The sequence below is a fragment of the Amphiprion ocellaris genome, chromosome 4 (genome assembly GCF_022539595.1).
Source record: "Amphiprion ocellaris isolate individual 3 ecotype Okinawa chromosome 4, ASM2253959v1, whole genome shotgun sequence".
NCBI lineage: Eukaryota > Metazoa > Chordata > Actinopteri > Pomacentridae > Amphiprion > Amphiprion ocellaris.
This window is the reverse complement of record NC_072769.1, coordinates 24,162,657-24,189,330: the sequence shown is the minus strand read 5'-3', so window position 1 is coordinate 24,189,330 and position 26,674 is coordinate 24,162,657. Positions and strand designations below refer to the sequence as shown.

General features: G+C 37.9%; 1 protein-coding gene across 1 annotated transcript; it reads left to right on the top strand.

Annotated features, from left to right (window-relative positions):
• Window positions 1-604: 604 nt before the first annotated feature.
• Window positions 605-14,685, top strand: ccsapa (centriole, cilia and spindle-associated protein a). The gene is made up of 4 exons (XM_023296878.3): window positions 605-736; window positions 4,638-5,029; window positions 8,518-8,849; window positions 10,286-14,685. Exons 2-4 carry the CDS (start codon window positions 4,666-4,668, stop codon window positions 10,463-10,465), a joined length of 876 nt encoding a protein of 291 aa, XP_023152646.1. The 5' UTR covers window positions 605-736; window positions 4,638-4,665; the 3' UTR covers window positions 10,466-14,685.
• The last annotated feature ends 11,989 nt before the right edge of the window (window positions 14,686-26,674 follow it).

The window sequence follows — 26,674 nt, the reverse complement described above, 5'->3', positions numbered from 1 at the left end:
GTTAAAAAAAAAGTTAAAACTTAAAAAATTGTTTAAAGTATTTTGTCAGAATCAAGCTTCTTCTGCTTGGTAATTTGTAATCAACATAAAAAATGAAAATGGTTCATTTCACATACTTGCAAACCCACCCTGAACAAAAGAGGTGCCTTGTGTTAATTTGTCAACACCACTTCATAAAAAGAAAACATTTCAAAATGTAAAATAAAATTTTTTTAAAAATCAGTTATGTAAAACTACAGTATCTTATATGTAGGTCTTTCCAATGTACATTTAAAAACGTTTTAACGTGCATTTTTTTAAATGAAACTTGATCCTAAATCCTTCTAAACTTATAAAGACCAAAAATATGTCACTTAAAGACTGTAACTGCAATTTTTCCATAGGTGAACAGGAGATGAGAGGTTTATATTTAGAAATATTTATTTATTTATTTATTTGCAGATCACGTCTGTCAATGTAGACAAAGATCGCATTAGTTATTTATTTAAAAACCCAGTCGATGTAATACAAGCAATATGCAGCTGTAGAACCAAGGGGTGCTTTGGGTGCATTTTTATCAGCAGTTGTTTTATGTTGAAAATCTCAGCCGGAAGTATCGTGTAGCATTGCTGCTAACTTGTTAGCTCAGCTCTGGTGTTTGCTGTCAGTTAGTGAAGCGATGCTCGTCGTCTGACCGCTGGACTGGAGGGACAGACCGGCTGTAAATCAGACTGGACCCCGCAGGAACCAGGTCTTGGTGAGTTAATGCATATATATCACTTTAATATCCAACCGGCAGCCTCCGCGTTCAGCCGTCACCGTGTTTACAACCGGAGCTTAACGGAGCAGGCAGGTGGAGGTAGCGGCTGTGGACATGGCTGGAGCCTGTTTTCACACGGTTCGTTATTTTAAACCTTGAATGTACACACTTATTTTCATTTTTTGACATCCAAAAGTGGCAGTGGGCTTCACTAGGTTTTTTGCGGTGTTATTACTGGGCCAAAATTATAAAAACACGACGAACTGGGGTGTGACTGAGAGAATTACAGCCTTCAAAACAACAGACACTTACAGTATTCTGTTACTGGGAAACACATCATTAAATTAGCAATAATTAGAAGAGGAATAGACCAGAAATATTGTCCCAGTTTGGTCCTCGGATCAGGTGTTGGACAGCTCAAATAAATTAATAATTGATGTAGTTTCTCTCCATCATTGGGAAGAGATATATTTTTTAACAATTGCACGTAGGCGTGTGGACTAAAATAGACGGTGTGTTAGTGGAGTAGTCCGAGCAGTAGTTGTAGTTCAGTCAGTAAAGCTACAGTAAGCCTCAATCCTCCTCTGTTCTGACCGTAATCTGCTGGGAGCCAGTGGGCGGGGCTTTCAGGTAGACCACACCTGGCACGGTGACGTCACCAGGTGCCGCAGGTTAGGGTGAAGGCATGGGACGCCCTGGACATGTCACCAGTCTATCACAGGCCTACACAGAGAGACAAACAATCACACTCACATTCACACCTATGGACGTTTTAGAGCAGGGGTGTCAGAAACACTTTAGTTCAGCCCAATTTGATCTGAAGTGGACCGGAGCAGTAAAATCACAACATAATAAATTATAAATAACCACAACTCCAAATCTTTCCTTTGTTTTAGTGCAAAAAAAGTTACCTTTTGAAAATATTCACATTTATGGAACTATCTTTTTACAAAAAATTATGAACAAACTGAAATTTGCTGAGGAAAATAAGTGAAATTTCAACATTATTATGACTCAGTTTATCATTTACACATGACAACTTACAGATCACAGAGTGTCTACAGAGGCACAAAACATTTAGTCAGAGGTATCTGGAACTGAATGATATCGTATTTTACTTTAAAAAGACAAAAAAATAACAAAAACAAGACAAAATATGACAAAAACGAGACACAAAATGACAAAAATGAGACACAAAACGACAAAAGCGAGAAACAAAATAACAAAAAAATGAGACAAGCGACACAAAACAAAACAAAAAAGAGATAAAAAAATAGACAAAAAAGTTACAAAGCAAAAAAGAAATGGACAAACAACACAAACGAGACAAAAATGTCATAAGCGTGAAACAAAACGTCAAAACTATGACTGAAGCAAAACATAAAATGACAAAAATAGGACAAAAAAACCACAAGTGACAAAAAAAGGAAACACAAAGCGACAAAATTGAGAAACGACAAAAGCATGAGACACACGACAAAAATCAGACAACAAAAGACAAAAAGCAACAAAAACAGGACAAAATTTTACAAAAATGAGACACAATCTAGTATTTTACTTTACGATAAAAACAATTTGTCGTGGTCTAGAAATTATTTTAAATTTAGTTTCATAAATTTACATTTTGCAGTTGATGTCTTCCCTGTAATTTTTACACTTTACAAAGTCATACCAATTAACCTCAGCATGTTTTTTGACTGTGGGAGGAAGCCGGAGAAAACCCACGCATGCACAGGGAGAACATACAAACTCCATGCAGAAAGATCACGGGAAGTCCGGGACGTGATCTTCTAGCTGCAAGGTGAAAGTGCTAACCACCAAGCCAATGTGCAGCCCAAAATAGGTTCATATTTTTTTTATTTTTTGACAGGGATTTATTTGAATGAACCACTTACCCTTTAATACACAATAGTAAATTACAGTGTTTTACACAGTGCAATAAGAACATGAAATGGAAGAGCAACCAAAAACAGCATAATGCTAATTAATAGAAGAGAAATCTGTTAAAAGGAACTTAAAAAGGTTGAGAACCGATGGTTTACGATGAGTATTTAAAGAACTCCTCCTAAAAAAAAACTTGCATACCATAAGTAATATATTCATTTTGTTAGAATCATTGCTTTTTTTTATTGTGTTAATGCATACAAACTGCTATCTGTCCTGATTCATTACCAGCCCCGCAGGAGGCTTTCTAAGTCTAATCTTGCTGTGCTGTTAGCAGTACAGATGCTGACCTCTGGCTCAGATAAAGTCTTCTCATCTAAACGTTTGACCCCTGAAATCCACCTGCCCACGGGTTGCAGCTGCAGCATCTTTTGTTGCTGTGCTGATGTTTCTCTCTGTATGTGTCAGGTGGGTTTTTATTCACGTGTAGCTCACATCTCAGGAGTCAGACATTCATTTCTAAATGTCTGGAAATGGCACCTTCATGTTTAATTATGTGTTTGATTTGTGGTAGACTTTGTCTTTTGGCAAATAAAATAGTTTTCTTGTTTATAGTGTTCTCCGAAGTTGGTTAAGGAGAAGGAATTTTATAGTTTTCCTTAATGACTGTTATCAGTAGATTGTATTTAAACGTTGGCTATCACCATGTTGTTCTTTTGAAACTTGACATAATGATTTGACTGCAAAACCTCAGGACAGTAGACGTGGTGATATGTAGTCACCTGTCCATTTAAGTGAATTGATCATTGTAGTGACAGTACTTGCCACTTTGCATGCAAATGTTCCACCAAAACAATTCCCCCATCACTATTTGGAGGGAACACCATTGCAGCATCCTGTCCTTAGCCCTGCTTACAACTATTGTGCTTATTTTAAAGAAATACAAATATACTAGAGTGTTTATTCTGTAGCAGAATGATATTGAGGTGCAGTCAGACCATTCTACACAGCGCCGTACTGCAGGTAGAGCCCTGAAAAATAGTTTCCGACTTTTTTTTTTTTTTTTTTTTTTTTCCGGAATCTATTTCAATGAATCATTTACCTTTTTATAAAATGTTATCAGATTGCATCAGTATGGAGTATTTGTTTAAACTGCTGTATATTCATTTATTCAGCCCTGTCTGTGCAATTGGGAAAACAACTATAGATGAAATCAGGAGGCGAGACATTTTAAACATGATAGCAAATTAGAATGTTTTACACAGTGCAGTAAAAACATGAAGGGGCCACAAAAAAAACAGCAAAATGCTAATTAATAGAAGAGAGACCTGTAAAAAGGAACTTACAAAGGAGATGGTTTACATGAGTATTTAAAGAAGTTGTCAATAAGCTGCAGGCATATTACTAATATGAAACAAAAAAAGCTGACTTCACAACTGACTAGACGAGATACAAACTGTTGGCTGCTAAAGAACAGGGGACATTTGAACTGCAGTAAAATGCAACACTGTCCAATGAATGTGACTCAGTTGTGTCCAGTGTTCATTTAGGGCTCGCATTCACCAGACCTGAGAGGTGAAGCTTTTCTGCCTGAAGCTACTCAAAACCAACTGAGAAAGTTCAAAAAATTGATGAGGTCGTGAATGTTCATCTGCTCTAAGACAATTATTTTTCTATTAAGATGCTAAGGCTTTAAGGTTTTTAGCAGGAAGGCTTACAGGCTTTTTGGGACCAGTTTGCATGACTGGCAGGTGGGCCAGCCTATCATGGTCAGCTCCAACCTACCAGCCCTGCTTTTTTCTGCTGTATTTGCTATTTATGATTTTAAATCAGCTAACAAGTAACACACTGTAGTTAGTAATTTACCAGAAATTGTCCATGATGATCACAGATGTGTTTAATTGTATTTACAAACATTTAATTTTTCTTGTCTTGTCCAGACTACTGTTGGGCCACCGCTGTGTTTTTATTTTGAAATGTTTTGAAATTTCAGTGTTTTATTGTTTTTCTTTAGTGATCAGGACCAAGCAATAACAACGACCATGGTGACCAAGAAAGTCAGGACAGAATATATGAAGAAGTTCAGGGATCCCAAGTGGGAGACGTTTTCTAAATGCTATGAAGACTCTTTGAAGTACCGTCTGACCCGGCGGGTGATGGAGCATTCCCACAAGCCCTGGTTCTGGGAGGGCTGGGACAGCGGCTCGGACTCCAGCGGCTGGTCCACACCGAGGCTCACCAGGAACAAAGTTGCTCCTCTGTCTCTCCCGCCGGCCACATCCTCAGAAGTCAAACAAAGGTTGTGGGAGACGAAAACCAGTCCTGGACCAAAACCGCCTTCTGAAGACGGAGAAACTGAGGTGGGAACAGGAGAGGCTCCAGTTGTAGACGCTGCACCAACCACAGGTGAGGAAACTGGAATTATCACAGAGCTGGAGACGACTTTATGTGCTGAAATACATCAATAAGCCTTTAGCTGGGACACAAATTTTGCTTTTTTTCATGCAGAAATGCAGGATATATGCTTGTTCCAGATTCCAGAATATGAGGAATTGCTGCTTTTCTCCGTTTTAAACATCTTAAATGGAGTGTATTTGGTGTTTGGACAAAGCAAGCAACATGACAACATCTCTTTGGGCTCTCAGAATTTGTGTCAGGTTGTTAGTGGCATGACTCTATTGATGGCAATGTCGGTTTGTGAGTAAATCAGTCCACTTCTTAGGTCCACACTGAAGTATCTCAACAACTACTAATACAATACAATACAATTGCTTTGACATTATTTACAGACATTCACGGTCCCGAGAACATAATCCTGCTAACTTCATTGTCTTCTAACTGAGCTTCTTGTGCCCTCGTGATGTTTAAACTGGTCATTTTGATTGATTTTTCTCAACAACTATTTGATGGATTACAGTTCATTTTGATACAAAGTATGGTTGCAACTTTTAGTTATGTCTGTTAGCAAATATGTTGCAGATTATTTCCTTTATTAATGAATTAATGTATTGTCTGAAAACTGTCATAGTGAAAACCAAATCAAATCAAATTTATTTATAAAGCACTTTAAAACAACCAGAGTTGACCAAGGTTCTGTACAGAGGAGTAAAAACATGATCAAAAGGCAAAAATAATAAAATTAAGTTAAAAACAATAGGACTAGATAAAAAAAATAGAACTAAAAGCAAAATACACAATAAAACATAAACAATAAATAGACTAAACAGACTGGACTGCCCATCCCAGATACAATATAGTGCACATGGGACCAACAAACCTAGATGACATGAAAAGCCAAAGAAAAGAGGTGGGGTTTAAGAAAGGTTTTTAAATTTGACAGTGAGGAGGCCTGTCTGATGTGCAGCAGCAGTTCATTCCAAAATGTAAAACCATTCATCACAGAGTCCACGGTGGTGCCTTTGTGAACAGAATATGGTTTTGGACTGTTCGATTATTATACACTCAGGAAAAGTAAGTAAGTAAAATTTATTTATATAATACCTTTCACAGATACAAAATCACAAGGTGCTTTACAACAATAATAAAACAAGGATAAAAACAGTAGCAATAATGCTAAAGGTAATAAATTGTTGAAAAGAGCAAATGTTCAAATCAGAGACCAAGAAAAATGTAGTTTTTCATGAAAAAACAAAAAACTAACTCAGAATAGTACTTATTGAAATAATTTCTGATACTAATTAATTTTCTGTCAGTAATAATTAAATGACTAATCACAGCTGTTATGTCCGTTCCAGGATGAATCCTATTAGCAAGTCCTGACGTTTCTGTCAGGTTGAGCTGTGCTTTCTGTTTGGTGGTAGTTGAAAGTGAAATATTAAGCTTCAGACAGCCCCGTTTGTATTTGCTCTTCTATCTCTTCTTTTCCTGTCTGGCTTCCAGGGAAAGTTTGGAATAATCTAACAGAGGAAATGTTTCTTTGTGCTCCTGTGTGAGCATCTCTGTGACAGTAGGAAGACCAGAGGCTGGTTTACCTCAGGAGACACTGATGCTATAAATATTTGGACTGAAGGTTCAGTGGTCAGGTAGGACTGTTTTCTCCTGCTCACTCACTGAGGAACATATTGCGCCTCTTCTAACACTTCCATGGCTGCATTTCAGACAGGGCAGTGTCACAACACCAGCTCTGAACTTCACTACAGCAAATAAAAGGCTTAGAGACTTTATTAAGATGACTTGCAGTTTACATACATTCAGGCACGACATCTCTCCTCAGTTTCATTGAACAGAATCATGTGACAAATGTTTCTCTGTCTGTGTTGATTCATCCTGATCGAACTGATTATTAAACCCATGTTCATAATCATCATTCTCTTAGTTTAAAAGACAGAGAACAAAACCCACAGCCCATATGCTGTATAACATGCGTCTCAAGGTTTATTGGATATTCTGACATTTATCACACTTAAAGGGCTGCACAGTGGCTTGGTGGTTAGCACTTTCACCTTGTAACTACAAGATCCCTGGTTCACATCCCGACCTTCCCTGGATCTTTCTGCATGTCGTGTGCATGTTCTCTCTGTGCATTCGTCATTTAGTAGCTTACAACAGATCAATTAATAGTTGATGCTGTGTTTATTTGCATGTTTAGACTGTTTGATCCAGATTAAAGCAGCTATACACACGTAGTAACCGGCCGAGAATCATTTCTGGCAGAGGATCACTTTTTGGCACAACACCGGTTAGAGAGGGGAAAATCATCATTCAGAGTTTACACATGATGGGTTTTTAACCGAGAAAAAATGTGACGGTGCGAGCACAATTCCAGAAACAGTTCACAGTATGAGAATGAACGCTGAAAGAAGCTGAAGCGATAGTTCATGTCATGAGTTAAATGCTGAATTAGACAAAACGCTGACAGGAGTTGAACCCAGTAAACCTTCAGAGAATGTTAGTTTGCGTAATAATCCGGAAATCCCAGTTTGTTGTTAGCACAGCGCAGAAAATGGGAACCTGACATGTTTTTAAAATGCATCTTGATATTGCAAGGCTGCACAGTGGATTGGTGAGTAGCACTTTCGCCAAGTACATCCCCGATTCGCGTCCCGACCTTCCCGGGATCTTCTGCATGGAGTTTGCATGTTCTCCCTGTGCATGCGTGGGTTTTCTCTGGCTTTCTCCCACAGTCCAAAAACATGCTACTACTACTACTACTATTAATCAGTAATTCTAAATTGTCTGTAGGTGTGGATGTGAGTGTGATTGTTTGTCTCTATGTGTAGCCCTGTGATAGACTGTTACCTGTCCAGGTGTCCCCTGCCTTTATTCTAAGTCAGCTGGGATAGACTCCAGCCCCACTGTGACCCTAATGAGGATTAAGTGCTGTATAGATAATGGATGGATGGATCACACTTAAATATCCTGCAAATTTGCAAACTATTTTACTGCCAGATATTCCCCTTGGTGTTTCTCTCTCCACTGTAGCTCAACAAAGAAACACTGTCTAGGGAAACATTTTGTACTGAAAAGGACTAAAACATTGAACAATATCTACTCGATGTTTGCAATTCAGACAGGTGAAGGCCCATAATAACTTTAGATACATAATTTTGCACAGAATGTGGGCTGTATATCATATCTCCCAGCTTTTACACTGAAATGGCATTAGGTAGGAAAATATTGGTGCCCCATATGCACAGAAGGACTTATTTGAACAAGAAACAAGTGACTTAATAGTCACATGAGCAACTGGGTATTATTTTAGATCAGATTTGTGAAATTGTGAAGCTGTCCTGTTTCATGACTCTTGCACTCATCGGACTGTAGTATGAATCTTGTCATATTTGCTCCAGCCCAGTCAGTGAGAATAGTGTTGCTTGTGTGACTCTAACCTGCACTGTTTCCTGTGTGCTTCCGCTTGTGTTTGTCTTTTGAAGCTCCAGTTGTAGAAAATGGTGTGAATGACGACAGCGGAGGTTCGGTGACGGCGGCTCCGAACACCAGCGGACCCTCAGACGACACAGCGACAGACAACGGGCCGGCTGACACTACGTCTTCTGATGGAGAGCCGGTGAACCCGGCACCACGACGACGTCACCGCCGTCGCACCCCTCGTTCTGAGCCGGGTCACCAGGACAGCTCCCATGATGGCAAACCAGCTGTTGTCCGCAAACCGTCGAGAGCGAAGAGCCAACCGCCGATCAGCACCAAGGAGAAGGAGAACCGGAGACCATCGAGTCGGTTAGACTGGACCGAGAGGCAGATAGAGGTCAGCAGGACGCCTAGTGATGTGTGTCTGTCTTAGACACTGTGCAGTTTTAAAGCCTTTAAAGAGGCAAACCGTGTTTTTAATACTAGTGGGAACATTAAATATCCTCAACGTGCTAACCATTCTCCAGAAGGACAGCAATAATTTGTTACATTTATTCTTCTGAAGCTTTTAGGACAAGTTGCACTCCTGCTGAGGCCTTTCAGTGTTTACTGCTTGCGTTTGACTGAGTACAGGAACAACTTTGTCATCTGCAACTTGTTTTAAATGCAGACAAAACAAAATGTATGTTCTTTACAACTTCAAAAACTGCCAGATCAGCACTGTCTGGAAATTTTTTTACAAGAAATGGTCAACAAATAGAGTTGGTATCTACTTTTAAGTATCTAGGATTTTTAATTGATGACCACTTGTCTTTTATGGAGCACATTCAGTATATGGTAAAAAAAAACTTGAAACTCTTATTAGGATTTTATTACAGAAACAAGTCTTGCTTTTCCTTTGTGTGAAACAGAAATTGGTAGAAACAACCTTTTTGCCTGTTATTGACCGTGGAGATGTGTTGTATATGAAGGCTTCTGTTAATTGTCTTAGCATGCTGGATAGTGTGTACCATGGGGAACTGAGCTTCATTATCAGATGTGGTCCACTTACTCACCATTGTGAGCTCTATTCTAAAGTTAACTGGACATCTTTAAGTGCCCGACATCTCTGTCATTGGTTTGTGTTTATTTACAGAACCATTCTGGGTATCATTCCTTCCTATTTGTCTTGTCTTTTAACAAGGAAACATGGAAGTCACTATCGCTGATCTGTGGATACTCTGCAGTTTGTCGTCCCCAAAGTACAATATGAATTGGGCGAGAAAACATTTAGGTTTTCTGCACCTGATGCTTTGAATAAATTACAATCTGAACATAAACTTCAAGCCCTTGTTCCACTGAATGAGTGTAAAGTTCTGGTTAAATCCTTACAGTCTACCTGGTCTGTGTGCAAGTGTTACGTGTGAGCAAGTTTTAATGTTGTTAAATTTATCTGTTGTTTGCTGCTTTTAATGTGTCTGTGCTGCAGCCCTCTTGGCCAGGTCTCCCTCGTAAAGGAGATCTCTGATCTCAGTGGGACTAACCTGGTTAAATAAATGCAAAATAAAATAAATTACTGATACAATATCTCAAAGGATCTGTTGACATGAACAGTACAGAATATTACCAACAGTTTTTCTTCATATTATTCCTGCTAAATTAACCCCTGACCTTGTGAAGGTCTTGGCTGTGTAAAGTAAAAGTCAGAGCAGTTTGAGTCCTTCAGAGCAGCTCGGCCTCATTCACAGGACACCAGAGAAGTGAAGCCATGTCACCAAACACTCTGCCAGCATTAATAATAAAACACCGGTGTGCCTTTCGGAAACGACTCCTCTCTCTGGTTTCTCCTCACAGAGCCACACATCTGACGCATGCGTTCAGACCAGAAGGGAGTCCGATAAGCGGAGTTCCAACCTGGACCGCCGGCGAGCTCGATCAGCTGACCTGGAGAAGATGAATCGGTCACAGCTGACAGTAGTGGATGACCGCTGGATGACGGAGTACATGCGCTGCTTCTCCGCCCGGCTGAGGTAGAGGCAGGATCCACCCAAACCTCTGAAAATCACATTTCCTTATTTGAGAGCAAATGTCAGGAGGTGTTGTTCAGTTCTAGAGGGGAATTAACAAGACAGACTGAAACCACGTTGTCTCGTTGCAGTCCATCATACCAAAACACCGCTGTGTTGTCTCCTAATTGGGCAGCACAATAATAGAAAAATAAAGTAAAGAAGGGGCAGATGCAAAATTTAGCTTTTTCAATTTAAGTGTAACTCGTTACTGTGCAACACACTGAGAGAGGAACCTCTGGAAGTCAGATACAGATACAACTTTACCATCCTCCTCTTAGTTTGGTGAGTTAAGTCGCTTTTAATACTGCAGTACCCATAAGCCTCAGGGACCGTCCAGCTCTAGTTCATTTATTAACCCCATAGTGATCCAAACCAGATCTTTTTAGGCCTGTCACAGTGTCTGAAAGCATAAAAGTCTCACTTATCTGAACCATAATTTTACTAACAAAAACAGAGAACATTTTTAATAAAGAGCCTATAAATGAGTCTTTTTTTCATGAACTTGTGACCAGGATATGTGCCAGACATGACATGTCTTATTAACAATTGACAGCTCAAAATTTTTGGTATTAGTTTAAATTTGCAGAATGTAAACTACAGTTTTTACATAGCTCAGCCTCTATTTTCACCCCATAATAAGGAAGATAGTGGCCACATTTAAAGCATGTAACTTAACTTTTCTGACCTCAGTCACTCTGGGACGGTCTGTAAATGATATGTTTATCACAGCAATGAATGAAATGACAGGGTGAGAACAGTATTTAATGTGATGTTGATGAACACACAGAGAAAGGACAAATAAATCTGCAGCTCTCCTCAGCTTTAAGAAGCTTTATAGTCTAATCACAGCTTTACTCTTTTGGTCACTTGTGTTTTTCTTTCGACATAATAGTATTTTTAAAAAACACCGAAGTCAACCTGTACGGCAGAAAAAAGCAGACCAGCTAACGAACATAGTGACTGATTCTGCTGCCCTCAAGTGGCCAAAAAAAGGTTTAGGCGCTGGAAATACTCCAACATGCATTCAGCTAACATCTTCTATGCTGAAGAGGACATTTCCTTTTAGACCTGGGATGTATTTTCTTGTACACTCTGCCCACCTCCTCAATTTATTTTAGATTGCACACAGTTATTTATGATGAAGTAACGAGACAACAGGAGCAAGGTCGTCTGGTTGCCTCAGTGTCCTTTGAGAGTGAGTCGCTGCTGTCGAGGATGAAAACACTCACTGAGTTTAAAGTTTATGTGCTCATTTATTTGTAGACTAAAGCCTATTTAAATTTCTTTGTAATATTTCCAAGTACCATTCGTATTGAACAAAGCTCTCCTTGGCAGGCTAGCAGTGCTCTTTTGGTCGATACTTTTGATGTTTTGGTGATGCCATACGGATGCTGTGAGGAAAAAAAGGGTTTCATTTCATGAAATGTCTGGAGGAACAGATCTTTATTTCAAATGAATCAGAAAAGAAAACACTTTTTAAAAAGTCGCTCTTCCCTCTGTTTGTTTTCCCTCCGACGGCAGCGGCTCAGTCTGCAGGAAACGTTTCGATTTTTAGTCCAGGATGGTTTTAGATGTGACGGACTTAAGTGTGTTTCTCTGGTTCTGTGTTTGTGTGGAAACTATTTGCATTTTGAGAATGAACAAACAAACAGATAAGATGAACTCTTTCTAAGCTTTTCTTTACGTGTAAAAAAAAAAATCACCTCCTGATCACTTTCTGAATGTATTTTTATTTCTCTGCATGAAAGTGTCCAAACACACTACTGTGCTTTAATTTAGCTCTTACTCTTCCTTCTCACACACCTCGTGTTTTTCACTTTTCTCTCACTAAGGCAGCTGTGTGTTTCTACGGCAGCAGAAAGGACCAAACTGGAATATTTTTGATATTTGAGTATTTTGAACTAAAGACTTAAATTAGAAGAAAACTACTGCCGGATAGTTTAGCAGAAATATAGAAAGACACGTTTTATCAAATGAATTAGTTTTTAAGGTATTTTTAGATTACAAATTATATCTAAGCTGTGCTGGCTTTAAATTAATCTTAGTCTTATTAAATTAATTTAAATGAGTGGACTGTTAAACAATTTCAGCTTATAGTTTGTGATTTTTCAGGTTCTATCACATCAAGCAGCTTCTTGTTTCTTTTGACTTCAATAAAAAAAAATTGCCTGCATTGCTAAAAGAGCTTTTCTGTTAACCACAGTGCTAAACGCTTCACGTTTCTCTTCATTCAGAATGAAAAGATTAAATAACAACAGGATCTGATTCAGCTTCTTTGGGCTGATTATGCAAATGTAAACAGATAACTTAAAGCCTCTTTTTTTGGTTTAGTAAATCTTTTAGCTAGAGAGGGTGTGAGATTTAGAAAGTGCAACACTTTAATATTGCTGATTTATGCTTATGTATGTAAAGACAACAGAATTATTTGCGTTACGAGAAATCAGGTCTCAAAACTCTGTTTTCTGCAGTGTCTTTTAGTGGCCACCCCCGCTATAATAAAGACCACTAATGTCACCATGATGTTATTGAATAAATAAATAAAAAAGTAATTTTCAAGGACAAAGACAGAAATAACTGTTCTATATTTAATTAGTAAGTGTTCAGGCTGTCGTTTTCTAACTAAACAGATGAGATTTGTCCAGATGGAGGTGGCTCATCGCCTCAGCTAAAAAATTTCTGCCACATTTTATTTTCTGAAGGTTATCCTTTCTGTGTTTAAGTTTAGGTTTGTTTGTTTTGTTTTTTTTTTAACATTTCCAGTTCCAGAACATCATAAAGTTTATATACCAATTACGGTGCTTGAACATCCAAGGTTGTCATATGTACTCATTTCCTAGCGGCTTCCTGGAAAGAACCACATTATTTGATACCAGTTATGAGACAAATAGAGACAGTTTTCTCTTGGTACAGGTGAAATGAAATTGTATTCACTTCAACTCCATGATCGGCAATTCAGCTGAACATGCAAAAATATACGGCTGAAGCAACCAAAGTAAAGTTAAAGTTAAAGTTACTTTATTTATATAGCACATTTCAGCAAGGCGATTCAAAGTGCTTCAGAAGGACAAGTAGATACTGATTTCCTTCGGACTGACTAATTATTTAGTCAGAATCGCTTCAAGCTCGCAGTTCAACATCTGTAATGAATGAAGTTTCCAGTAATAAATTGATAATGGAGGAATATTTACTTGAGTTTATGTGGAGCACTTCTTCAAACTGCATATTCCCTCCAGAAAACTTCGTATGAAATAATGAAGGAATGACAGATCTGTAAAACACAGTGTCACCACAGTTTCCTGCTGCAAGCCCTGAAATCAGCCTCCTGATTCAGTCCTATATCTCTACCCATACCTCTGTCCTACATTCAGTTTATATCCAGAGATGGGATGAAACAGAGAATGTTTACAGCCAATACAGTATGAACTGTTCTAGATCTAAATATTGGATCACCTCCTTGTGTTTACATGTTAAACTTCATCTGTTTCCATCAATCAGACAAACAGGATGTGAAGAAAAGCTCAAACTGCAGATGTTAGGTGTTGTTACTGGGTTTTGAATCTCTGCTCTGTTAATTGCTGACATATCTAAAGATTGTAAATAGACGTCATCGTCACATCTCTTGACTCTAACCGAGGGCTAATGTTCACTATGTAAGATATCTAACTGTTTGTGAGTTTACTTTTACAACTGAATGCATCTGAAGTCACTTAGAATGTTTATGAGTTTCACACCGGCTAAACCTCATTGCTCTGAATGTGCACAACTATATATTTTCACAAGGTTTTGCTCACTGTGCTGTGAGACAACTGGAAACGCCTCATCATTTTGAACATGCCCAGTCTGAAACAACAATGTTTTTAGTGTTAGTGGTGAAGAACGTACTCAGATCCTTTACTTAAAGGGGCCTAATATCCAACTCTTTCCAATATTTTATTCTGGGACTCCACTAGAGAAACTTTGCATGATTCACAGTTAAAAATATTCTTGTTCGTGTTTCTTACAAGGATTACTTTTACATCACTTTTACCTCATTATGTAATATTTTTGCTGTCTTCATACGACCATATGACATTCCAATATCATACGCTACTGTTCAAAAGTGTGGGGTAACTTAGAAATTTCCTTATTTCTGAAAGAAAACCTTTTTTTTTCAACGAAGATAACATTAAATGAATGATAAATCCAGTCTGGACATTGTTAATGTGGTAAATGACTATTTTAGCTGGAAATTTTTAATGCAATATCTCCATAGAGGTACAGAGGAACATTTCCAGCAACCATCACTCCTGTGTTCTAATGCTACATTGTGTTAGTTAATGGTGTTGAAAGGCTAATTGGTGATTAGAAAACCCTTGTGCAAATATGTTAGCACATGAATAAAAGTGTGAGTTTTCTGCCTGCGTGACCCCAAACTTTTGAACGGTAGTGTGTATATATGACAGAAAATATGGAAAAGCATTAGAGGTTCTCTTCAAATTAATGTCCTAACACCATGCTGTGAAAATGCTCAGTTACAGTAAGTTAGATTAAGTAAAGTATATCAAATATAATTAAATATGTTGTTTAACCCTTTAGAACCCAGCGTAGCGCCGGCGCTACGTTTTGCATATTGATTTTTGATTGGCTGTAGATTTTAAACCAGATAAGATAGATCGATAGATAATTCTTTTTGCAATTAAAATCTGGGGAGTTACACTAACATTTCACACATTCACCAGGTGCTTTTTCGTTGCAGTGATGGGTTTGTAAAAATACACAATAAAGCGCACACAACAAAACTCTTTATAAACCAGACCACCGGTATTTGGAGGACTTCTTACGTTGAAATAAGCGTGATCACGTAGTGGCCATGACCTGTCACTTGATTTTTATGTGTCCATACCCGAGAGGCTCCCGTCCCCATCAACAGGAAGTGACGTTGTTGCCCGGAGTTTTTTTTTTTTTCAGCCGACAACTACAACTGTAGTTTTCGGCTGTAGCCTGCACAGATAGGAGCTCTCACTCGTTTCAGTCCCACTTTTTTTTTTTTTTTTTTTTTTTAACAAAAACATTCAGACACAAAGCCCACACACACACCAGACATCCACCACGGTCCGTGTACGGATCTGGTAATTGGATTTTCCGTTGTGAAACGGGTATTGAAAAACAAAAATCGAGTGGTTAGTTGATTTTCGTTTTAAAATACAAAAATAAAAATTGAAATACAAGGCGTTTTTCCTTTTCATGATCAAAAACGGATATACGATTTTTTTTAAAAATGCTCTGATTTTCGTTTTATATTTAGAATAACAAGAAAGTAAAATCAGTAAGAGAGAAACGAAAAAAGGTCCGTTTTTTCATTTTCTGAGACCGGAAGTGGTCATCAGCAAGTGTGGAGCCAAACAGCGTACATAGACTGTACATACATTTTTTTCGTGAATTTTCATGGTCAAAATGAGAGATCAGGTGGCCGATCTTAAAATAAATCAATACTGATTTTTTTATAGAGCGTTAAAGTTTTGCGAAGCCAGGAGGCGGGACTACTTGATTGACAGTCCGGTCTGGAATGATTGACAGGTCCTATGGAGGAGGCAGCAGAGACTCTGCTCTCCTCCTTTGGATTAATTCTGATATAATAACTGTTGGTTTATTTATCGGTGGAGCAGCAGAACATTTTCCACAGACAGTTTTCCTGCCCGTTGGCTTGTTTTAACCAGTTTTCTACCTTCGGCTGATTCTACCAGCAGACACTGAAAGGACTCTGATAGTTCGGTAAGTAAGTGTTTATTTTCGTATCGGTGCCACTTTTATTGCACTTTATATGCAGCTTTAGTGTCATATGTAATGTGTGCCATGCGCTCCAGATGTTGGTGGAGTTTGTTTCAGTGTGTGTTGACCAGAGAAGAAAGTTAGCATAGTAAATATTAGCTTTAATGTTAGCGATGCTAACCGAGCTAGGTGCTCAATTGTAGCCTGATTAAAGCTAACGTAGCATCAAGCTAATGTGTTGAGTTTCATGTAAACAGCTGAAGTGTGTTGTGTTCCTGTAATGTGGTTCATTAAGTTCATAAAACTGTGGCTGGTTGACATTAATGTAACGTTCAGGAAACTTAAATATGATTAAAACAGTAATGTTAATGTTCTAGTTGTCAGTAATCAGCTTTAATTTGACACTAAAACAGACTCTGATAGTTTTAAATGACATCAGTTTCATTAATTTGTTGAAAATTGTCTCATTTTGTTGTTGTGATGTTGCTGCTGATTCATTAAAAGCAGATGATCCATGTTGAAGATACGTTTAGTTCAAGTATCAGAAGTACAAGAAGGAAAATGGAAGTTTAGTTCTGCTACATCAAAGATTTCAGGATTAAAATAACTAAATGAGTCTTTATGCCTCAAACTTTATTTTTACAATAAAGAAATAATCACAGATAATAAAAAATATAAATAGCAGAGAAAACCTGAGAGAATAATTTCCTGAAAAGTCTGTGAAGGAAAAGCAGCTTTTTATCTTGGAAGATCAGAATCAGCTCCAACATCTGCATCTGACAGCATCAAGTCAACCAGAAAGAAAAGAAAAAAGAAAATGACTTCTTTCTGATCACATCTGTTCTTCTGCTCACAGTCTGCTGCTGCTCACATTCTTCACATTTATAGTCCACTTTTAAAAGTTCAGCAGACAGGTGCTTTGCTTTGGAGTGTGACGATGTCGTCGGTGATGTGGAGAGTGAAGTTTCTGTTTCACCCACAGCGTGCTTTTAGGGCAGCCGGGTTGGACTTGATGTTTGAAATACTGACCGACAGCTCAGATTAAATTTTTTCAATTTAACTGTCTGTAGTTCTGTTTTGATGGGTGTTTAACTTTCACTCAAAGCCGCCAGGAGCTGGGTCTTTAAAATAACCACTGTCTCGTTACAGAGTGAAAGTAGCAATTCCTCCTGAAGGTCAGAGATTGCAGCATCTGAGGGCCTCTTCAAAAGAAGACATAGTTGATGAAGGCATTCTGGAGCAGGACCAGAAAGACCACGACCAAGCAGCCTTGAGATCTTAGGCAGCGTCTCCCTCAGGTGGGTGTCAACGGTGTTCACGGTCAGGTCTGTGGTAATCCCGTCAAAAAACAAAACAGAAAAAAATCTAGATTATAAATCAACATGTAACCAAAGCACTCTGTGTATAACGCCATAGTATAGGATGTAGTTCAGAAAATGTCAAAGTATAGTATACTTTTCAAGAATAACATAGTATGGCCTGCAGTTCATAGTATAGCATGTCAGCAAAAAACCCAACTGATTATTATGTGGTTCAAAAAGTGCAAAATGATAGGATGTTGCCTAAAATTGTCATGTGTGATATGTGGTTCAAAAAATGTCATAGTGCAGTATATTGTCAAAATAGTATGTTTTTCAAGAAAACATCAGAGTATATGTCGTCTGAAACATGCCATAGAATAACATTTCATCGCACAAGTAAAAGTATAGTAATTTTTAAAACTGTTCAAATTGTTATATGTTGCTAAAAAAACAAAAAAAACAAACAAAAAAACGTCATAGTAGTATGTCAATTTAAAAAGCCTATACTATAGAGTGTCGCCCAACAAACGTCATAGTATAGCATGTCGCTCTAAAAACGTCATAGTATAGCATGTCACCCAAAAAACGTCATAGTATAGCATGTCACTCTAAAATTGTCATAGTATAGCCTTTGGTCTAACAAACATCATAGTTTAGCATGTCGCTCTAAAATGTCATAGTATAGCATGTTGCTCTAAAAACGTCATATTATAGCATGTCGTTCAACAAACGTCATTGTATAGCATGTCGTCCAAAAAACGTCCTCATATAGCATGTCGCTCTTGAAACGTCATAGTGTAGCATGTCGCTCTAAAAACGTCATAGCATATCATGTTGCTCTAAAAACGTCATAGTATAGCATGTGGCTCTAAAAATGTCATAGTATAGCATGTTGCTGTAAAAACGTCATAGTATAACATGTCGCTCTTGAAACGTCATAGCATAGCATGTCGCTCTAAAAACGTCATAGCATAGCATGTTGCTCTAAAAACGTCATAGCATAGCATGTTGCTCTAAAAATGTCATAGTATAGCATGTTGCTCTAAAAATGTCATAGTATAGCATGTCATGCTAAAAACATCATAGTATAGCCTTTGGTCCAAAAAACGTCATAGTAGAGCCTGTCGTCCAAAGAACATCATAGTATAGCATGTCACTCTTAAAACAACATAATATAACATGTTGCTCTAAAAATGTCATAGTACAGCATGTCGCTCTAAAAACGTCATAGTATAGCATGTCGCTCAAAAAACGTCATAGTATAGTATGTTGCTCTAAAAACGTCATAGTATAGCATGTCACTCTAAAAACGTCATAGTATAGCATGTTGCTCTAAAAATGTCAGAGTATAGCATGTTCCTCTTGAAACGTCATCGTATAGCATGTCACTCTAAAAACATCATAGTATAGCATGTCCCTCTTGAAACGTCATCGTATAGCATGTCCCTCTTGAAACGTCATCGTATAGCATGTCCCTCTTGAAACGTCATCGTATAGCATGTCACTCTAAAAACGTCATAGTGTAGCATGTCGCTCTAAAAACGTCATAGTATAGCATGTTGCTCTAAAAATGTCAGAGTATAGCATGTTCCTCTAAAAACATCATAGTATAGCATGTCGCTCTAAAAACGTCATAGTATAGCATGTCGCTCTAAAAACGTCATAGTATAGCATGTTGCTCTAAAAACGTCATAGTATACCATGTCGCTCTAAAAACGTCATAGTATAGCCTTTGCTCTAAAAACGTCATAGTATAGCATGTCGCTCTAAAAACGTCATAGTATAGCATGTTGCTCTAAAAATGTCAGAGTATAGCATGTCCCTCTTGAAACGTCATCGTATAGCATGTCGCTCTAAAAACGTCATAGTATAGCATGTTGCTCTAAAAATGTCAGAGTATAGCATGTCCCTCTTGAAACGTCATCGTATAGCATGTCGCTCTAAAAACGTCATAGTATAGCATGTCGCTCTAAAAACGTCATAGTATAGCATGTTGCTCTAAAAATGTCAGAGTATAGCATGTTCCTCTAAAAACATCATAGTATAGCATGTCGCTCTAAAAACGTCATAGTATAGCATGTCGCTCTAAAAACGTCATAGTATAGCCTTTGCTCTAAAAACGTCATAGTATAGCATGTCGCTCTAAAAACGTCATAGTATAGCATGTCGCTCTAAAAACGTCATAGTATAGCAGGTTGCTCTAAAAACGTCATAGTATAGCCTTTGCTCTAAAAATGTCATAGTATAGCATGTCATCCAAAAAACATCACAGTATAGCATGTCGTCCAGAAAGTGTCAGAGTATAGCCTTTGGTCTACAAACGTCCGAGTATAGCATGTCGCTCTGAATACCTCATAGTTTAGCCTTTTGTCCACAAAACGTTATGTCCTGGCTGTCTGAAGTCGGTGAGAAGCAACAGAAAAACAGTCCAAACGCTGGTTTCCAGCGGGTTAGACGAGTATTTATTTGAAAGAGGAAGTTTACAACAACACAACATGTGAGGGGGTTAAAAGCAAATGGGTGTTAATAAAATAAAAATAAATAAACAGAACTAAAAGTGAACTTCACGTTGACATTGTTGGGCATTCGAACCAGGAACAAAGTAAAAGATAATCAATACGAAAACCAACTCTTCCTGTTCACCTCTTAAAACCCCAAAACACACTGCAGTAGCATCCTAAACTAAAACTACCAATGGGTTCCCTGTTTTCCTTTGTGAACAATTCAAAAGTCCCTCTCTATCTCCCCATACATCCACCAACCACTGGAACACATCTCCAAAGTTCTGCCAGGCCAGCTCAGCTTCCCCTCAGAAGGAGTGCCGCCACCAGCCAGATGAAGGAGCCTTTTGAGATGCAGCTGGTATCGTGATTTGACTGTACTTTGGTTTGTTCCAATCCAGCTTCAGCTCCAGAGACGGCAGGCGGGACGAGTCAACGGAGGCCGGGTGGACAAAGGCATGCAGCTGAGTCGAAAAAAAAATGTGATTTTTCGACATGTTGTAATAACGTGCCATATGATGAAATAATGTAAAGCAGGCCGTCAAAAACACTCCAGAAATGTTTTCTTTGAAAAAAAAAAAATCATCATGAATTTTGGCGCAAAAAAACGCCATAGTATAGCATGTTGCTCTAAAAACGTCATAGTATAGCATGTTGCTCTAAAAACGTCATAGTATAGCCTTTGGTCCAAAAAACATCATAGTATAGCATGTCGCTCTTAAAACATCATAGTATAGCATGTTGCTCTCAAAATGTCATAGTATAGCGTGTCGCTCTAAAAACATCGTAGTGTAGCATGTCGCCCAAAAAATTTCATAGTATAGCATGTCGTCCAAAAAACGTCATCATATAGCATGTCACTCTTGAAACGTAATAGTATAGCATGTCTCTCTAAAAACGTCATAGTATAGCATGTCGCTCTAAAAACATCATAGTATAGCATGTTGCTCAAAAAACGTCATAGCATCGCATGTCGCTCTAAAAACGTCATAGTATAGCATGTTGCTCTAAAAACGTCATAGTATAGCATGTGGGTCAAAAAACGTCATAGTATAGCATGTCGATCTAAAAACGTCATAGTATAGCATGTGGCTCAAAAAACGTCATAGTATAGCATGTCGCTCTAAAAACGTCATAGTATAGCCTTTGGTCCAAAAAACGTCATAGCATAGCATGTGGCTCAAAAAACGTCAAAGTAGAGCATGTTGCTCTAAAAACGTCATAGTGTAGCATGTTGCTCTAAAAACGTCATAGTATAGCATGTTGCTCTCAAAATGTCATAGTATAGCGTGTCGCTCTAAAAACATCGTAGTGTAGCATGTCGCCCAAAAAATTTCATCGTATAGCATGTCGTCCAAAAAACGTCATCATATAGCATGTCACTCTTGAAACGTAATAGTATAGCATGTCTCTCTAAAAACGTCATAGTATAGCATGTCGCTCTAAAAACATCATAGTATAGCATGTTGCTCAAAAAACGTCATAGCATCACATGTCGCTCTAAAAACGTCATAGTATAGCATGTTGCTCTAAAAACGTCATAGTATAGCATGTGGGTCAAAAAACGTCATAGTATAGCATGTCGATCTAAAAACGTCATAGTATAGCATGTGGCTCAAAAAACGTCATAGTATAGCATGTCGCTCTAAAAACGTCATAGTATAGCCTTTGGTCCAAAAAACGTCATAGCATAGCATGTGGCTCAAAAAACGTCAAAGTAGAGCATGTTGCTCTAAAAACGTCATAGTGTAGCATGTTGCTCTAAAAACGTCATAGTATAGCATGTTGCTCTCAAAATGTCATAGTATAGCGTGTCGCTCTAAAAACATCGTAGTATAGCATGTCGTCCAAAAAACGTCATCATATAGCATGTCACTCTTGAAACGTCATAGTATAGCATGTCTCTCTAAAAACGTCATAGTATAGCATGTCGCTCTAAAAACGTCATAGTATAGCATGTTGCTCAAAAAACGTCATAGCATCGCATGTCGCTCTAAAAACGTCATAGTATAGCATGTCGCTCAAAAAACGTCATAGTATAGCATGTCGCTCTAAAAACGTCATAGTATACCATGTCGCTCTAAAAACGTCATAGTATAGCATGTCGCTCTAAAAACGTCATAGTATAGCCTTTGGTCCAAAAACGTCATAGTATAACATGTGGCTCAAAAAACGTCATAGTATAGCATGTCGCTCTAAAAACGTCATAGTATAGCCTTTGGTCCAAAAAATGTCATAGTATAGCATGTCGCTCTTAAAACGTCATAGTATAGCATGTTGCTCTCAAAATGTCATAGTATAGCGTGTCGCTCTAAAAACATCATAGTATAGCATGTCGCCCAAAAAATTTCATAGTATAGCATGTCGTCCAAAAACGTCATCATATAGCATGTCACTCTTGAAACGTAATAGTATAGCATGTCTCTCTAAAAACGTCATAGTATAGCATGTCGCTCTAAAAACATCATAGTATAGCATGTTGCTCAAAAAACGTCATAGCATCGCATGTCGCTCTAAAAACGTCATAGTATAGCATGTTGCTCTAAAAACGTCATAGTATAGCATATGGCTCAAAAAACGTCATAGTATAGCATGTCGATCTAAAAACGTCATAGTAAAGCATGTGGCTCAAAAAACGTCATAGTATAGCATGTCGCTCTAAAATCGTCATAGTATAGCCTTTGGTCCAAAAAACGTCATAGCATAGCATGTGGCTCAAAAAACGTCATAGTATAGCATGTCGCTCTAAAAACGTCATAGTATAGCATGTCGCTCTAAAAACGTCATAGTATAGCATGTCGCTCTAAAAACGTCATAGTATCGCATGTCGCTCTAAAAACGTCAAAGTAGAGCATGTTGCTCTAAAAACGTCATAGTGTAGCATGTTGCTCTAAAAACGTCATAGTATAGCATGTTGCTCTCAAAATGTCATAGTATAGCGTGTCGCTCTAAAAACATCGTAGTATAGCATGTCGTCCAAAAAACGTCATCATATAGCATGTCACTCTTGAAACGTCATAGTATAGCATGTCTCTCTAAAAACGTCATAGTATAGCATGTCGCTCTAAAAACGTCATAGTATAGCATGTTGCTCAAAAAACGTCATAGCATCGCATGTCGCTCTAAAAACGTCATAGTATAACATGTGGCTCAAAAAACGTCATAGTATAGCATGTCGCTCTAAAAACGTCATAGTATAGCATGTCGCTCTAAAAACGTCATAGTATCGCATGTCGCTCTAAAAACGTCAAAGTAGAGCATGTTGCTCTAAAAACGTCATAGTGTAGCATGTTGCTCTAAAAACGTCATAGCATAGCATGTTGCTCTCAAAATGTCATAGTATAGCGTGTCGCTCTAAAAACATCGTAGTATAGCATGTCGCCCAAAAAATGTCATAGTATAGCATGTCGTCCAAAAAACGTCATCATATAGCATGTCACTCTTGAAACGTCATAGTATAGCATGTCTCTCTAAAAACGTCATAGTATAGCATGTCGCTCTAAAAACGTCATAGTATAGCATGTGGCTCAAAAAACGTCATAGTATAGCATGTCGCTCTAAAAACGTCATAGTATAGCATGTCGCTCTAAAAACGTCATAGTATCGCATGTCGCTCTAAAAACGTCAGAGTATAGCATGTCGCTCTAAAAACTTTATAGTATCGCATGTTGCTCTAAAAACGTCATAGTGTAGCATGTTGCTCTAAAAACGTCATAGTATAGCATGTTGCTCTCAAAATGTCATAGTATAGCGTGTCGCTCTAAAAACATCGTAGTATAGCATGTCGCCCAAAAAACGTCATCATATAGCATGTCGCTCTAAAAACGTCATAGTATAGAATGTCGCTCTAAAAACATCATAGTATAGCATGTTGCTCAAAAAACGTCATAGCATAGCATGTGGCTCAAAAAACGTCATAGTATAGCATGTGGCTCAAAAAACGTCATAGTATAGCATGTGGCTCAAAAAACGTCATAGTATAGCATGTCGCTCTAAAAACGTCATAGTATAGCATGTCGCTCTAAAAACGTCAGAGTATAGCCTTTGGTCCAACAAATGTCATCGTATAGCATGTCGCTCTAAAAACGTCATAGTATAGCATGTTGCTCTAAAAACATCATAGTATAGCGTGTCGCTCTGAAAACGTCATCATATAGCATGTCGTTCTAAAAACGTCATAGTATAGCATGTCACTCTAAAAACGTCATAGTATAGTATGTCACTCTAAAAACGTCATAGTATAGCATGTCGCTCTAAAAACGTCATCGTATAGCATGTTGCTCTAAAAACATCATATTACAGCATGTCGCTCTAAAAACGTCATAGTATAGCATGTCGCTCTAAAAACGTCATCGTATAGCATGTCATTCTAAAAACGTCATAGTATAGCATGTCACTCTAAAAACGTCATAGTATAGCATGTAACTCTAAAAACGTCATAGCATAGCATGTCGCTCTAAAAACGTCATAGTATAGCATGTTGCTCTAAAAACGTCAGAGTATAGCATGTTGCTCTAAAAACATCATAGTATAGCATGTTGCTCTAAAAACGTCATAGTATAGCCTTTGCTCTAAAAATGTCACAGTATAGCATGTCGCTCTAAAAACGTCATAGTATAGCATGTCATCCAAAAAACACAGTAGAGCATGTCGCCCAGAAAGCGTCAGAGTATAGCCTTTGGTCTAAAAACGTCAGACTACAGCATGTCGCTCTGAAAATGTCATAGTTTAGCCTTTAGTCCACAAAACGTTATGTCCTGGCTGTCTGAAGTAGGTGAGAAGCAACAGAAAAACAGTCCAGACGCTGGTTTCCAGAGGGTTAGACGAGTATTTATTTGAAAGAGGAAGTTTACAACAACACAACATGTGAAGGGTTTGAAAGGAAAGGGGTGGTAGTAAAATAAAAATAAACAGAACTAAAAGTGAACTTCACGTTGACATTGTTGGGCATTCGAACCAGGAACAAAGTAAAAGATAATCAATACGAAAACCAACTCTTCCTGTTCACCTCTTAAAACCCCAAAACACACTGCAGTAGCATCCTAAACTAAAACTACCAATGGGTTCCCTGTTTTCCTTTGTGAACAATTCAAAAGTCCCTCTCTATCTCCCCACACATCCACCAACCACTGGAACACATCTCCAAAGTTCTGCCAGGCCAGCTCAGCTTCCCCTCAGAAGGAGTGCCGCCACCAGCCAGATGAAGGAGCCTTTTGAGATGCAGCTGGCATCGTGATTTGACTGTACTTTGGTTTGTTCCAATCCAGCTTCAGCTCCAGAGACGGCAGGCGGGACGAGTCAACGGAGGCCGGGTGGACGAAGGCATGCAGCTGAGTCGAAAAAAAAATGCGATTTTTCAACATGTTGTAAAAACGTGCCATATGATGAAATAATGTAAAGCAGGCCGTGAACAACACTCCAGAAATGTTTTCTTTGAAAAAAAAAAATCATCATGAATTTTGGCGCAAAAAAAGGCCATAGTATACTATGTCGGAAAAAAAAAGCGATTTTTCAACATGTTGTAAAAACGTGCCATATGATGAAATAATGTAAAAGAGGCCGTGAAAAACACTATGGTAAGGTTCTCTTTGAAAAATAAATCATCATGAATTTTGGCACAAAAAAACGCCATAGTATACTATGTCGAAAACATGCGATTTTTTTAGCATGTTGTAAAAATGTGCCATATGATGAAATAATGTAAAGGAGGCTGTGAAAAACACTCCAGAAAGGTTTTCTTTGAAAAAAAAAAAAATCATCATGAATTTTGGCGCAAAAAAACGTCGTCGGGAAAAATGCGATTTTTCAACATGTTGTAAAAATGTGCCATATGATGAAATAATGTAAAAGAGGCCGTGAAAAACACTATGGTAAGGTTCTCTTTGAAAAGAAAATCATGAATTTTGGTGCAAAAAAACGCCATAGTATACTATGTCGGAAAAAAAATGCAATTTTTCAACATGTTGTAAAAATGTGCCATATGATGAAATAATGTAAAAGAGGCCGTGAAAAACACTATGGTAAGGTTCTCTTTGAAAAGAAAATCATCATGAATTTTGGCGCAAAAAAACGTCATAGTATACTATGTTGGAAAAATGTCATTTTTCAGCATGTTGTGAAAACATGCCATATGATGAAATAATGTAAAGGAGGCCGTGAAAAGCACTATGGTAAGGTTCTCTTTGAAATAAAAAAAAATCATCGTGAATTTAGGCGCAAAAAAAGGCCATAGTATACTATGTCGGAAAAAAAATATGATTTTTCAACATGTTGTAAAAACGTGCCATATGATGAAATAATGTAAAGGAGGCCGTGAAAAACACTCCAGAAAGGTTTTCTTTGAAAAAAAAAAAATCATCATGAATTTTGGTGCAAAAAAAAACACCCCAGTATACTATGTCAAAAGAAAAAAGCGATCTTTCAACATGTAAAAACGTGCCATATGATTAAATAATGTAAAAGAGGCTGTGAAAAACACTATGGTAAGGTTCTCGTTGAAAAAAAAATCATGAATTTTGGTGCAAAAAAACGCCATAGTACTATGTCGGAAAAAAAATGTGATCTTTCAGCATGTTGTAAAAACGTGCCATATGATGAAATAATGTGAAGTAGGCCGTGTAAAAC